The sequence below is a fragment of the Desmodus rotundus genome, chromosome 9 (assembly GCF_022682495.2).
Source record: "Desmodus rotundus isolate HL8 chromosome 9, HLdesRot8A.1, whole genome shotgun sequence".
Lineage (NCBI taxonomy): Eukaryota > Metazoa > Chordata > Mammalia > Chiroptera > Phyllostomidae > Desmodus > Desmodus rotundus.
Window position 1 is genome coordinate 61165046 of NC_071395.1, and position 14784 is coordinate 61179829.

Sequence of the window (14784 nt, forward strand, 5' to 3'; positions counted from 1 at the left end):
GTAGCCGTTGCCCCTGATGTTCCGCTCTTTGGATTTGGATTTGCAGTTCCACTCTTCCGAAAGTCCACTTCCTCTATCTAAAATAATTTGTGGCTTCCTTGTGAACTCCACGGGGAAAAAAAGATAAACTGAACTCAAATGGATTATTTTACCCAGCTTGTCTTATGGCATTTAAGTAGGTGTTAATATTTTATGTAACCTTAAATGATAAATTATGGGGACTGACTTCTTATACTCAGCTTTCTTTGAAAAGTGCTTTTTCTTTAATGGAATATTAGGCCCTCATCTCTTCCTCTGAAGAACATGGTTAGGAATTAGATCAGGCAAAAAATTTATGAAGAAGGATCTTGAATGCAGTATTAGGTTACTGATATTGACGTAAAGTTGGGTGTACCGAGATGACTTTTTTGCTTTCAGTAATGAATTTTATTGTTGTGAGTAATACAAGTTCATGAAAACCCCAACAACACTTTGTGTGGCATCAAGATAAACTTAACTTTCGTATACCTGAAAATTTTAACTCATACATTCTGGAAGTCAACATAAAGCAAAGTTTTTCTGCTCTTGGTTTTGTTTTCTCATTGTGGTCATTAAATGCTTCAGATTAATAGTGTTTTCTGTTAAGTGATTGTGAGATTGTCATGATATCCATAAGAAAGTCACTTTCAGAAGGTATTAAGCCAGAGAACCTATTCAGAAAATACCTCATATACCCTGACAGGTGTGGCTCAGTTGGTTGGAGCATCATCCTATGACTGAAAGGTTGTGGGTTCTATTCCCAATCAGGGCACAGGCCTAGGGTGTGGGTTGGATCCTTGATCCTTGGTCTGGGCATCTGGGCACATGTGGGAGGCAGCCAATTGATACTTCTGTCTCCCATCGATGTTTTTCTCTTTCCCTTCCTCTCTCTCTAAAAGCAGTGAAAAAAAAAAATGTCTTCGAGGTGAGGATTAAAGGAAAGAAAGAAAATACTTCATGTAGAACTATTGAGAGTGGTATTCCCCAAGTTTGTAAAATTAGTGCATTAATCTATGTCCCTTAAAGCTCCCTATAAGCAGTGCACATAGCAAAAGATAAAGCTGAGATTGACAGAAGCAGTATGTCTGTTTTTTTCCTAATTTTTTTTAAGAAGCAAGATGATTTAAGGCAAAACAAATACCTATTGTAGATGATGTGTTCCCAAACCAGTTGTTTTACTACGAACACATGGAAGCTGGCACCTCAATATCATGCTGTTTCCAATAGCTACAATTGCAATGGAAAAAGAATAGAGAACCCAGAGTAAACCCACATCTATATGGTCAATTAATCTATGACAAAGGATGCAAGAACATACGATGGGGTAAAGATAGTTTACTCAATAATGGTGTCAGGAAAAATTAGATACATGCAAAAAAATTAAACTAGACTGCCTTATACCATACATAAGCATAAGCTCAAAATGGATTGAAGACTTAAATGTAAGACTTGAAGATACAATAGGCAGTAAAAATCTCAGACATTTAGCAATATTTTTTCTGATATATCTCTTTGGGCAAAAAGAAAAAAATGGGACTACATCAAACAAAAAGTTTTGGCACAGCTGAGGAAGCCAACAACAACAAAACCTAAAGGCAGTCCTGACTGGCGTAGCTCAGTGGATTGAGTCCAGCCTGCAAATCAAAGTGTCACCTGATCGATTCCCAGTCAGGGCAGGTGCTTGGGTTGCAGGCCAGGTCCCCAGTAGCGGGTGCATGAGAGGCAACCACACACTGATGTTTCTCTCCCTCTACTTCTCCCTCCCTTCCCCTCTCTCTAAAAATAAATAAATAAAATCTTTTTAAAAAAGCCTAAAGACATTCTTACTGGATGAGAGAAGGTATTTGCCAATGATTCATCCAATAAGGGGTTAATATCCAAAATTTATAAAGAACTGAGCCAACTCAATACAAAAAAACAACAACCCAATTAAAAAGTAGGCAGAGGACCTGAACAGACATTTCTCCAAAAAGGACATACATGTGGCCAATAGACATGAAAAGATGAAGATGCTCAGATATCAGTAATCATCAGAAAGATACAAATTAAAACCACAATGAGATATCACCTTACACCTGTCAGAACGGCTAACATCAGTAAATCAACAAACAAGTGTTGGTGAGGGTGTGGAGAAAGGGGAACCCTCGTGCACTGTTGGTGGGAATGCAGATTGGTGCAGCCACTGTGGGAAAACAATGTGGAGTTACCTCAAAAAAATGGATCTGCCTTATTGTCTGGCAATTCCACTTCTGGGTTTTTATCAAACAATCCCAAAACACTAATTTGAAAGAATACATGCGCCCCTATGTTCATTGCAGCGTTATTTTCAATCGCCAAGATTTGGAAGCAACCCAAGTATCCATCAGTAGATGAGTGGATAGTGAAGCTGTGGTACATTATACAGTAGAATACTACTCAGTGGTTAAAAAAGAATGAAATCTTACCTATTGTGACAGCTTGTATGGACTTAAAGGGTATTATGCTAAAGTGAAATCAGAGAAAGACACATACCATGTGATTTCATGTATATGTGGAATATAAAGAACAAAATGAACAACAAAATAGAAACAGACTTACGGACACAGAGAACAGATTGATATTCGCCAGAGAGGAGGAGGGTCGAGGGGCTGGGTGAAATGGTAAAGGGATTAAGAAATACAAATTGTTAGTTACACAATAGTCACGGGCATCTATAGTACAACATAGGGCATATAGTCAACAATATTATAGTGACTACAAATGTTGTCAGGTGAATACTTGCGATATCAGTGGGCCCCGGGCCAGTGTGGCTCAGTGAATTGAGCACAGGCCTGCGAACCAAAGGACCACCGGTTCGATTCCCAGTCAGAACACATGCCTGGGTCGTGGGCCAGGTCCCCAGTAGGGGGCATGTGAGAGACAACCACACATTGATGTTTCTCTCCCTCTCTTTCTCCCTCCCCCTCACTCTAAAAAGAAAGAGATAAAATCTTTTTTTAAAAAAAAGAAATATGAGGGGGAACACTGAAAAATATGATTGTGTAATTGCTATGCTGTACACCTTAAAATCAAAATAATGTTGAATGTAGATTGTAATTGGAAAATAAAATTTAAAAACTCACCAGAAATTTATGGTGTTAATTCATTTCATCAACCTGATTGATGACCTCTGCCTCTACTTTTGCTAGAAAAAAGTGTTTATGAAGTTTTGATGTAAGAAACAAGTTACGAAATGAAAGAAAGATCTTGCTCTTTCCTGAGTCCATGATATTGAAGGACTTCTGTATAAGTGCTAACAAAGCAGGAATTAGTTTTGTGTGTCCAGGTGGTGAGGAGCGCTGAGGTGTGTCTCACCTGAATGTTGGGGATGGCATACCTTACGAACAATGTAAGTAGCAGTGGGGTGGTTGTGGAAGGTCAGGCAGGGATAAGAATGATTCGGTGGCAGTCTCAGGAGAGGGTCTGCTTCCTTTGTCCATCCTGCCCTGTAAAATTGCCTTAATGCCATAAAAATGTATTCACACACAAAAAATTATAATTCGGTGTAGTCAGTCAAATTTGCTGATATACAGAGTGGGGCAACAAGAGGTATACAGTCTTGAGTGCACAAAACACAGTTTATTCTTGTATTGCTGTTCAGTGATTGTATTTTCTATGGAATAGCTGTGAGCCTGCTTCATCTGTACTGGTATACGGGCTCACCTGAGTGTTGGAGCCCTAGGGAGCTGAGGAGGCGGGTGAGATAACTTGGAGCTGTTTATTTCAGACTTTTTAGTTTCGTACAGGTTTTTGTCATATGTTGAGTTACAGGGGTACTTGGATTCTGCCTGTGGGAGCCACATACGATGTAAAAGTAATGCGTTTAGCTCATTCTGTGCATCTTAGAAGAGTGTAGTGCGGGGTGCAGGGCACCAGTTCACTTCCAAGCTGATGGTGTTTTCCCTCCATTCTCAAGGGCACCCTGTGAACAGAGGGAGAAAGACCTGCCCATGCAGGGCACCTGTGTTCACTGGTGGCTTGGAACTTGCCAAAGAAGCTGCTACACAAAAACAGCCAACACGGAGCCCGGCACCGCAGGGCCCATCTCTAGCTCATTCCTCCCTTCTCCAGGGGGCTGGACTACTGTACATCAGCTCCTGGGCTTCGTGTGGTTAGGGCTTTGTCCTTGGAATAGATATTGTGACTGAAGTAATTTTCCAAGTTAACTATATTGAATGTATGTGTTGCTTTCAGTTTTTAAATTTTATATTGAAGTGAAATGTGCATAATATACAGTTAAACATTTTAGTTATTTATGATGTTGTACAACCATCATCTCTACTTTTAAAACTTCATCCCCGGGTTCTTCCCTCCCCCAGCCCCTGACAACCATTAATCTGCTTTTTGTCTCTATGAAAGTACCCTGAACACTGTATTTAAAAGGAATCCTACACTGTGTGACCTTTTGTTTTCAAGGTCCATCCATGCTGTAGCGTGTGTCAGTGCGTCGTTCCCTGTGTGGCCAAAGGAGGTCCCTTTGCATGGCTCTTTGGAGATTTAGCACATTCGTTTGTTCATCCATTGATAGACACTTGGGTTGTTTTCTGCTTTTCGGTTCTCATAAATAATGCCTGTGTAAGCATTCATGTGAAAGTTTCTCCGTGCATGTATGTTTTCGCTGCTTTTGTGAATGTACCTGAGAGTGAAATGGCATATTCTGCTGGGTTGTGAACCCTTATCAGGTAGATGGTTTGCAGATATTTTATCCCAGGCTATAGGTTCCCCTTTCACTTTCTTAATAGTATCTTCAGATGCACAAACTTACACATTTTGATGAAGTCCATTTTATCTTTTTTTTTCTTTTGATATTAAATACAACAGCCCTTGCCATACCCGAGGTCATGAACATTTATTCCTGTGTTCTTCTTAGAGTTTTATACTTTAGCTCTTATATTTAGGTCATTGATGCATTTTGAGTTAATTTTTGTAGATAGAGTCAGGTAAGGGTCCAGCTTCCATCTTTTGCATGCACATGATGCGTTGTCCCAACACCATTTGTCGGGAGCACTGTCCTTTCCCACTGTTGATCCCCCTTGATGTCACCGGTTTTGTACAGTGATGAAGTGATGCTGTGGGAAAGCGCCGCAAAAGGGACTCTTGGAGGGACTTGAACATGCACCTTCCCAGGCCGGTAGTTTTGCTGTTGCTATATTATGCTTGGCATATTTTAAAAAGGCATTCACTGAACACCTTTGTTTCTCTGAAAATTTTCATCCATTTAGGAGCGTGTGGTGCCAAAGGGCAGCTGGTTGAGCTCTCGGGAACAGCTGTGGCAGAGTCTATTGGGGTTTCTCAGTTTTTGGAGAGGGGTAAAGGGTAATAAGCATGGGATTCTTAACTTGCTATTTCGTGTTTTCATAGGTCTGTTTTAGAGGACTTTACAGATCCACCACGATAGTACTGATCTGTGTCATGCCACCTGAAGACACAAGATAGGGGAAAGCTGGGGTTTATTAAGACACTACTGTTCACCAACATGTGTGCTGTACTCACATGTACTAATTTAACTGTCATAGAAATCTGGGAGGTGTCAGTGCTGTTGCTGTCATCACCGGAACCACCACTCAGGAATGGAGGCGTTTATCGGAGGCATATGACTGCTGAGTGGTGGAGCGGGGTCAGTACCAGTCGCTCCAGAGGTGTGCGCCCTCTCCTCCGTGCTGTACTGGCGCTCTGGCACCCAAGGTGCCTGGTGTCTCCAGGGCAAACAATTCTTTTTAGTTGTTGAACTGAAATAGTACCTTTCTTCCACTGCTCAAAGGACTTTTATCTTATGTATCTTTGTAATGATGGAATCAGGAGTCAGGTGTCACCATGTCATACAGATGTTGAGAAAGTATGCAGGACCCATTCACAGGTGGGTAATAGGCACCTCAGGGTCAAGAAGTCAGGGTTATCTGGTCAAAGGATAATTTCTGTTTTAAAGTAAGAGTAGCCCTGGCCGGGTGGTTCAGTTGGTCGGAGCATTGGCTCATACACCAAAAGATTGCGGGTTCAATTCCCAGTCGGGGCACATACTTAGGTTGCGGGTTAAGTCCTCGGTTGGGGCACATATGCGAGGCAACCAATCAGTGTTTCTCTCACATCAGTGTTTTACTGTCTCTCTCTCAAAGCAATGAAAAAATGTCCTCAGGTGAGGATTAAAAAAATTAAGAGTAGGCAGATAATTACTGCATTCTTTTCGTAATGGTACCAGAAATTCTCAATGTAGTAAAATGTCAGGCCAAGATTTCTCATTTAAAACAAGGGGAAAACTCAATGTTAAGTTTTCCCCTTGTTTTAAATATTGCTCTTTCAGAGAAAAGGCAGAGGGTCCCCAGCTACTTGACTGTTAGGTCCTTTATAAAATACAAATGTGGCACCTTGTTCTTGCCCTGATGCCTCCGCCTTTGGTGGGAGCTTCCAGAGAAAAGAGACCTCAAGTGCGTGGGACAGATGAGTGGGAGTGAACCCTTTCTTGCTGACAGGGTTCTGTGATGTGAGAGCAGGGAAATGCTATAGAGTCTTGTCTAAAAACTTGTGTATCTAATTTGTGTTCTTAGCATCACCTTTTCATTTTTAATTATGTTTTGTCTCTTTCCTCCTTTGTCTTTTCAGCCATAGAACTGATGTATGGAGGCATCTACTGCTTTTTATGCCAGGACTACATCTATGACAAAGACATGGAAATGATTGCCAAAGAGGAACGACAGAGAGCTGGGAAAATGCAAGGTTTGGGCTTGCCTATATTCACCTGTGTCATTTGTTTCTTAGTCCTGATTCCCTCATGTCTGTCAAGGGCAGACTCACCAAAAGAAGGATCAATATCTAGGTAGACAATCAGTGTAGGGAGACCGTTGGTGTAGGGGGATGGTAGGAGACAGCTGGATATTTGCTATTCAGTGGAAAGATACCCCCACCCCCGTGCACACACACACACGCACCTGTGTGCTTCCTCCTGTAGGCTCACCATGGAGCCAGCCTAGGATCCAGGACCAGGACAGGCAGGTAGGAGGACTGGCCCTGCAGATGCGAACGCCCATCACTTCCTGCAGCTTCCCAGAGCTGTCCTTTGCCCCACGTCCCACAAGGGCCTGTGGCTGCTGTGAGGGTCCCCGCTGGGGTGGAGAAAAAACACGCACCAACATTGACGTTCTCCCATCTAAGGGTCGGTCTGTTCATAGGTATTACACTGGTAAGGCCATGTCCCCAGGTGGCTCCTGATGAGTAGTTTGATCTCAGTTCTCCAGTGTTCCAGAAAGCAGCGTCTCCTCTACAATATTAAAGTGTATGTACCTAGTTCCTTCCAGGAGGGCAGGCTGTTTTCTGATGAAATTATTATAGAATCTCTTTTCAAGCTCTTAACCATTTGGGTCATGTTTAATCTGTGTTAACAAAGACTTAAAATTGCCAGATGGAGAGTGTAATGACCTTTTGCGTGAACAGCCCCCTCGTGTGGGACTCGGCTCTCCTGTGCAGCGCCTCGTGGCCCTGGCGCCACCGCAGGCTCCTCCTTTCCTGTCTTCCATCCGCATGTGCCCTGTCTTCACTGGGACACACAGACATACTGCATCTGTTCCCTTTACTGTTCATTTCCTTTTGGCTACCCTCATGTACCCCTTTTTTAGTTTTCATCTCCCACATGTGCCTGTGCTATTAGGACAGTGGTGGGTGCAGCTCCCCTACTTGACTGGGGGCATCTCTCAACCGCAGAGCTGTCAGTGTTTACAAAGAGAACTTAGAACCCAGCCTCTGCTTCTGCTTTAGAAACAGCCCCATTTTTTTTTTGAGAGGGAAGACATTGAAACAGTTGGAGATCAGAATTACTGCTGTTTAACAGATCTTTTCTGGAGAATGATGAGTTTAACTTCCTATTCTTTCCCCCTCAAAAATTTAGTAACATTGCCCTGGCTGGGTGGCTCAGTTAGTTGTAGGGTCATCCCATAAACTGAAAGGTCGTGGGTTCAATCCCTAGTCAGGGCGCGTGCCTAGTTTGTGGGTTCAGTCCCCATTTGGGGTACGTATAGGAGGAAACCAGTCGATGTTTCTCTGCCCCCCTCCCCCTCTTTCTAAAATCAATAAGCATATCCTTGAGTGAGGATTTTTTTTTAATGTAGTAACATTGCCACTGAGTCTAGGTGTCCTATTTCTTTGGGCAGAACATCCAAAGCACAGGGCTGAGAGATGCAGGTGCTGGAGTAAAGCAGAATTCTAAAGTCTTTCTGCATTTCTACCTGTGAGCGGATGTTAACTCTTATAAAGCTTATTGAATTATACAGACGTTTTCAGTAGCATGGAACAAGTGCCTCAGCGGGAATAGGGTGTTTAGTAGGCTGAAATGTGACACTTACTAGCATTTATAGCATTATTGTGTTTCATTTCCATCTTTTACAGACACACCTATTCAAGAAGATGTATTATTCAAAATATATTTCAAAAAATAGATTTTCTGTCTGTCAATGTTGCTTATTCACCAGAGATTCCTTCTGAGGGTGCCGAGGTTGCAGTCTCTCTGTCTTCAAGATTGAGGCTTTGGGAAGCAGCCACCACAGCATCAGGGTCGGGGCAGCATTAATTGCAGGTGTTGCTTTGCTTCTTGCAGGGAACAGTGTGGCTGCAGCACAGTCTCTGCTCAACCTGCTGCAGCGTAATAGGGTTTTAGAAGCACTTTATGCTATGGGTGCGCCTCTGAGAGACAGCCTGATGAGTAGTGCATGCCACCACCGTCTGTGCTCACAAACAACACGGAATGCAAATGTAGCTAACAACACCTGGAACTGGTTTTCATCTGTTTAGGTGTTGGAGAGAAGTTTTCAACGTGGGAACCAAGCAAACGGGAGCTTGAACTGCTAAAGCATAATCCAAAAAGGCGAAAGATCACTTCCAACTGCACCATAGGTAGGTGGATAACAGTCCTTGGAGTGGCGGCCTGTTTTCTCTCCACATCAGGCTTGCTTCTTAGGGTTTCAAGTTCATAGATATAAAAATGTGGGTTTTGTAACATGGTACTCTAAGCCCCAGAGTAACTGCTTCATCCTTGCGCTCAACGGCCACTTCTTGAGTACCTGCTTTCTGTGCGGACCTGTGTTGGGGGGTGGTGCTGGGTAGAGAGGGAGGGTCCTTGCCCTGCAGAGCCCACCTGTGTGCAAGGCTCAGGGCCTCTCGCCAGGTGGAGCTGCATGCAGTCCTCTCCAGGGGCGGAATATGTGTGTGAGTGTGTCCTCTGGGTTTCCTGAGGCTTGAAGGACATTTTAGAAACATTTTTAAAAGCTAGTTTTGTTGTTCTGACCTGTCCTGGTGCCTGCGGTTAAAGAATTATTTGGGTAATTTAATTATGTATAATGGCTGAATGGCGGGGTGGGGCGGGGTGGGGATGAGGGGAGGGGAGTGATGGTGATGAACATTCCTCAGTCTAGTTCCATTTAGAAGTGGCATAAAATGTCAAAAACATTGACATTTCTTTCTGCTCTTTTCCTCTTGAATGAATGAGTAAAAGCACATAGACACATCACTGTCCAGCACTGCTGTGACCCCGTCGGGGCCCAGCTGTGCCTGTGGGTCAGGCCCTGGTCACCACTCTGCTGCCCACCCTCCCAGGTCTGCGAGGGCTCATCAACCTAGGGAACACGTGCTTCATGAACTGCATCGTCCAGGCCCTCACGCACACCCCACTACTGCGAGACTTCTTCCTCTCCGACCGGCACCGCTGCGAGATGCAGAGCCCCAGCTCCTGCCTGGTCTGTGAGATGTCGTCCCTTTTCCAGGAGGTGAGCACCGCTGACTTGCGCTGTGTCATGTTTCTGTCACTACGTTTTTTCTTTCCCTTTTAAAAAATAAAATAAGGTTGACTGCAGTATAATAAAGGAAGGCAAATTTCTAAAGCTTTACCTAATGAGTAAGTTTTTACTACATGCTTTTATTATAGAAGACTCACATTTTCCAAAAAGGAACATTAAGTAGGAGACTCTTCACATCATTTTTCGAGGCGCGGAGCTGACTAAGAGGAGGAGGAAGAGCCTCAGAGAGTGGCACAAGCCAGCGGCTGGTGGTAGGCTGTGATGCTGTGGGAGCCCTGCCTCCCCTGCAGTCTGCCATTGGACTCCCAGGAGGCGTGGGGACATGTGTGCACTGCTCCCCACTCTGTTTCTGGGAAGCGTGGGTCTGTTCTAGTGCTGTATCTCGTGGGTGTGCTTCCCCAGGCCTGTCCGTGTGATCCTGTGTCCCGAGCATCAGGGTCTGCTTCCCTGCCTGGATTGTAGGCCACACTCATGTCTGTCCTCTCCATGTCTGTCCCTGAGCATGACGGCTCAGGCACCCTCAAGTTGGGCCCTCTGCACTCCACTTGGCATCTGTAGAAAAGCCTCTCAGAGCTGAGGCAGCCCGGTAACCCCACCCACAAAGTGGAGCTATTGCCTGCTGCATAGGCTGTGGAGACGTCCCAGATGGCCTTCACGTGTCAGGCACAGCAAATGCATGTGTGTCCTATCTGTGTCGATGACCCTTGAGAGCGACAGGCCAGAGTCACTTACTGTCTGGCCCATTTCAGAAAAAGTTTGCCCACCTCTGGTCTAGCCTGACCAGTTTCTTCATGTCCGCAGCATGCCAGTAGCTGCTGGGGTCACATCAGTGAGCAAACTGAATAGAATCATTGGGCCCGAAATGGAGAAACACAGGTGCAGTTGTGTGTCACTTCCTCTCAAGGGTTTCAGCCATTTCCCCTGGGCACTGTTGGGTGACAAATTCAGATAGGCTCGGGTTTATTGAGGTATATTTTAAAACAGCAGAATTCACCTTTTAGTGTGTTACTTGTTTCTCTTGACAAACACATCATAATTCATCATCTAGGCTTATCTGAGAAAACTAGATGGTAGGAACAGGGGAGATGATATGCAGACTCAGAAAGTCTCATGAGTCCAAATTTTAGGCAGCTGTTAAATATTTTTATGCATGTGTGCTTTGTGTTTAGAGTGTAGCATTTATGCCTGACAAGGGATTGTTTCCCTTCTCTCTCTCTGAGCAGTTTTACTCTGGGCACCGGTCGCCCCACATCCCGTACAAGTTGCTGCACCTGGTGTGGACTCACGCCCGGCACCTGGCAGGGTACGAGCAGCAGGATGCCCATGAGTTCCTCATCGCAGCTCTGGACGTCCTGCACCGGCACTGCAAAGGTGCGGGCTTGTGCCTTGTGGTACTGCAGGGACGGGCATGTGGGCACATTCCTGCAAACCGGGACAAGCTCCCCTGTGACTGTTTGATTTATGTTCTCGTGGTATTTTTTTCCCCAAAAGAAAAACAGTGGAATTATCCTAAATAGGTTCTTTATAGCTCATTTTTACAAGAGGAGAAAATAGTTTCTAGTTTGTCTTCCACCCTTCCTGAGAGTAGAGAAGCATAGCCATCGGCCCTCACAGCCCGTGCAGGGGGCTGCAAACTCTGCACCCCGACGGGCCTGGGCCCCGGTCCTCTGGGCATCGGGTACATTTTGGTGCCAAGAAAGAGGCTGAGGATATTTTCCTAGGGAGTGGGAAAGACAAAGAAAATTGAAAATAAAACAGACTGGCTTGGTCATCCCCCTTTCCCCACCAAGTCTGTTTTTTGAATAAGAAGTATCTTCAAGGGCCCTTTGGAGAGTGTTGCCACCTCTGACTTCATAGTGCTTCTGTGCTTGAATGGCCTGGTCTCCTAGGTCTGTGGCTCTTGGAAACTTGCTGACTTTGTGTGGGACGGCAGGAGGGGGACGCAGATGTGAATCTCAGAGGTCTGGTCTTTCCCCAGGTGATGATAATGGGAAGAAGGCCAACAACCCCAACCACTGCAACTGCATCATAGACCAGATCTTCACAGGGGGGCTGCAGTCGGACGTCACCTGCCAGGTCTGCCAGTAAGTGGAGGCTTTCCACTGGGCATGGAATATTCTGGAAGGCTGTGGGGGGGGCTCCGCCCACAGAGCCCCCCCCCCCGCCCCCGCCCACCACAGATGAGAATAAGTACCAAGACTTGATGTGCTTGGGGAGGAAAGGTGCCTAATCTCTCAAAGGAGAAGGGCCCAGAGCCTTTTCCTCAATGGGCTTTTATTGAGTTCAGTTTGCACAGGAGCACAGGTAAAGCTCACCAATCATTGTCAGGCAGTAAGGATCAAACAATAGATAACATACAAAGAACTCTGAGGGGTTATTCTGAGTCAGGGTGAGTTAGCTAAAGGGCTATAAAACTTTGGGAAACAAACTCATTTCATGCTTGGACCCCTCTCAGAAAACTGAGGACATTCTTAGCAAAGCAGGTTTCACAGGATTTTATGCATTCTTTCTTAGACCTGATAGCCCTGGGGAATCTGCCCTTTCCAGCACAGGACTGCACTGCCCTCTGTCATTGTTTCAGGCTTAAGTCAGGCAGGGGAAGTAAGGCAGCCAAGAGATTAGGAGACTTCTTGCAGACAGAATGAGGACTCAGGCTCTGTGAAAGCCGAAGGGGGAGGGTCCGTCACCCGCTTTTTCTATAGTCCCCCAAGTCCTTCCGTGAGGGACTCTTCGTGACCATGCCTGTCTTAGATCGTCCCTCCCTTGAGGAATCTTACCCATCATTGGCTAACTGGTCAGGCTCAGGGCCAAGCAGGGTGAAGTAAAAGGGGGCAGATGTGGCACCCCAGCTGGGATGATAAGCTTTGTGTCCTTAGTGGCTTATGGTCCCAAGGTCTCTCACTCAGCCTTAGCCATGGGGCGGGGGGGGGGGGGGGGGGGGGGGTTACAGCTTCTGAAACCAGGCAGGGCAGTTGCCAACAGAAGGCCAAGTGCCTTCCAGGCCCTGCTGAGCAGATCATAATGGGGGAGCCCAGGTGCTTTCAGGGAAACTGACTTTACTGATGCTGCTTATTGACATCATGGTACCTTTTTAGTCTGTAGACTGTTGTATTCTGAGAAGTTTCTAAAAATTTTTTAGATTCCTGGAGTGTAATGTATAGTCAGTGCCGCCCCAGTAATGCTTTCTTGGTGACATGGGGCTGATGGTGGAGCAGCTGCTGCACAGCCAGGTGAGAAGCAGGAAGTTTTATTTAGACAGATACTGACATGTGTTGGGATGAAATAGCCCCAACAGAAAAGGCACGAAAAACAAGCAGGTCACCCTGAGTGAAGGATGTCGGGGCATTGTCCCCCATAGGGCCGCAAGGCTTCAGATGTGGCCAGCTGTTGCTGTCCTCATCTCTGCTTTCCTTCAGGCCCCTGAAACTAGGAGTCAAAAAAGAGCCCCCTTCAAAGACTGGGCTATGTAGGGCAGATGTTTGACTAAGACTCCAAAGTATGTTAGTCTGAAGTATTTCACACTCTCCTTTTCCACTTTCTCTCAAGTAGTGTCCCTGAATTCTCTACAGGTTTCAGTTCCATGGTTAGAGCTCAAAGCCTTCATTTCCCAGAGACGAGTGCATTGGGAAGGGAGGTTAGAACCCTTTCATTCACCCAGTGAGTGCCCACGTTTTTATTTCCCTTCAACTTCTTTAAAAACCCTGGTCATGACCCACTAAAATTTTGAAAGCTATAATGAATTACTGCTCACAGTTTGTATAGGACAGACTAGATAGTGGACGAGTCAGCTTTGCCTACGAGCGTTACAAGTGCAGTTTTCTGTTGAGTAGTGACTGTTCTCATGGGCCACCACACTAAGCACTTTACACTCATGGCTTTAAGTAGCTGCCTCCTTGGCCCCATACCCTTGACGTCCACCAGCAAGAGATTGTGTGACATTTATATCCTGATTAATTTCCATAGTAAATTTCCCAATCTGTGAGTTTCCTGTTGGTATATTTTAAAATAAATCTCCAGAACGGAATTAGCTTTGGTAGATAAGACCTTAAATGCTGCTGTTTAGCTTGGGGTGCTGAGCAGTTGGTGCCTGCTCTCTGTGTGACGCGTGCTTGGAGTTCTCACGTCTCAGATGCTGCTGACATGGAGCCATTCATTCAGAGCCACCAGACGTGGGGTCCAGAGAAAGTCCTGAAACGATTGTGCCGGTCTTCTAGGTGCAGAGACCGCTGCCTCAGAACCAGGCTTGGCCTGCATGGTTTGCACGGTGTCCCTGCCTGGGGCCTGGGGGCCCAAGGTGCACTGGGTGTGAGCACACTCTGTTTTGGCCGGAGATGCCATTTGGAAAAAGGGCAGACCCGTGACTTGAGTGCTGAGATACACCCCACGAGGTGGTCCCCCTGAGGCTGTGTGTGGGTATCAGTTCTCATGCATGTCTCTTGTCTCCTTTTGCTTCCAGTGGTGTCTCTACCACAATAGACCCTTTCTGGGACATCAGTTTAGATCTGCCTGGCTCTTCCACCCCATTCTGGCCCCTGAGCCCAGGGAGTGAGGGCAGTGTGGTGAACGGGGACAGCCACATGTCGGGGACTACGACGCTGACAGACTGCTTGAGACGGTAAGAAATCTGCTGGCACTTTGCAGAAAAATAAAGTGCTTTCCTTGCAGGCAGTTGTCTCTTGGCCTTGAGACTGCTCAGTAGTGGTTGGTCAGAGTAAAGCCCTAATAAACTTAGGGTCACCCAGGGTCCCAGCACTGTTTTCTGTTACACGTCCAGTATGGAACATGAGAAAAGATACGCCAACCTGCAAACAGCTACTCTTGGTGCCCAATGACTCCTACTAGTTTGTCACATTTTTTGCAAGGTGACTGAATGTTCTCTCCACCTAGTTTGCATTGTAGGAAGTCACATCACAGCTACTATTCCATTCCAACCCCAGTGTAAGTTAACAGAGAGTAAAAGGTAGAGCTCTCG

General features: G+C 45.7%; 1 protein-coding gene across 1 annotated transcript in view; it reads left to right on the forward strand.

The window, feature by feature from the left end:
• The window catches only part of USP22 (ubiquitin specific peptidase 22), a 41241-nt gene that overhangs the window by 10187 nt on the left and 16270 nt on the right, over window positions 1-14784 (forward strand). Inside the window, exons 3-8 of the mRNA XM_024564596.3 lie at window positions 6634-6747; window positions 8812-8913; window positions 9613-9782; window positions 11036-11183; window positions 11791-11896; window positions 14269-14427. Of these exons, the coding sequence (XP_024420364.1) occupies window positions 6634-6747; window positions 8812-8913; window positions 9613-9782; window positions 11036-11183; window positions 11791-11896; window positions 14269-14427 (799 nt within the window). The remainder of the gene's footprint in view (window positions 1-6633; window positions 6748-8811; window positions 8914-9612; window positions 9783-11035; window positions 11184-11790; window positions 11897-14268; window positions 14428-14784) is intronic.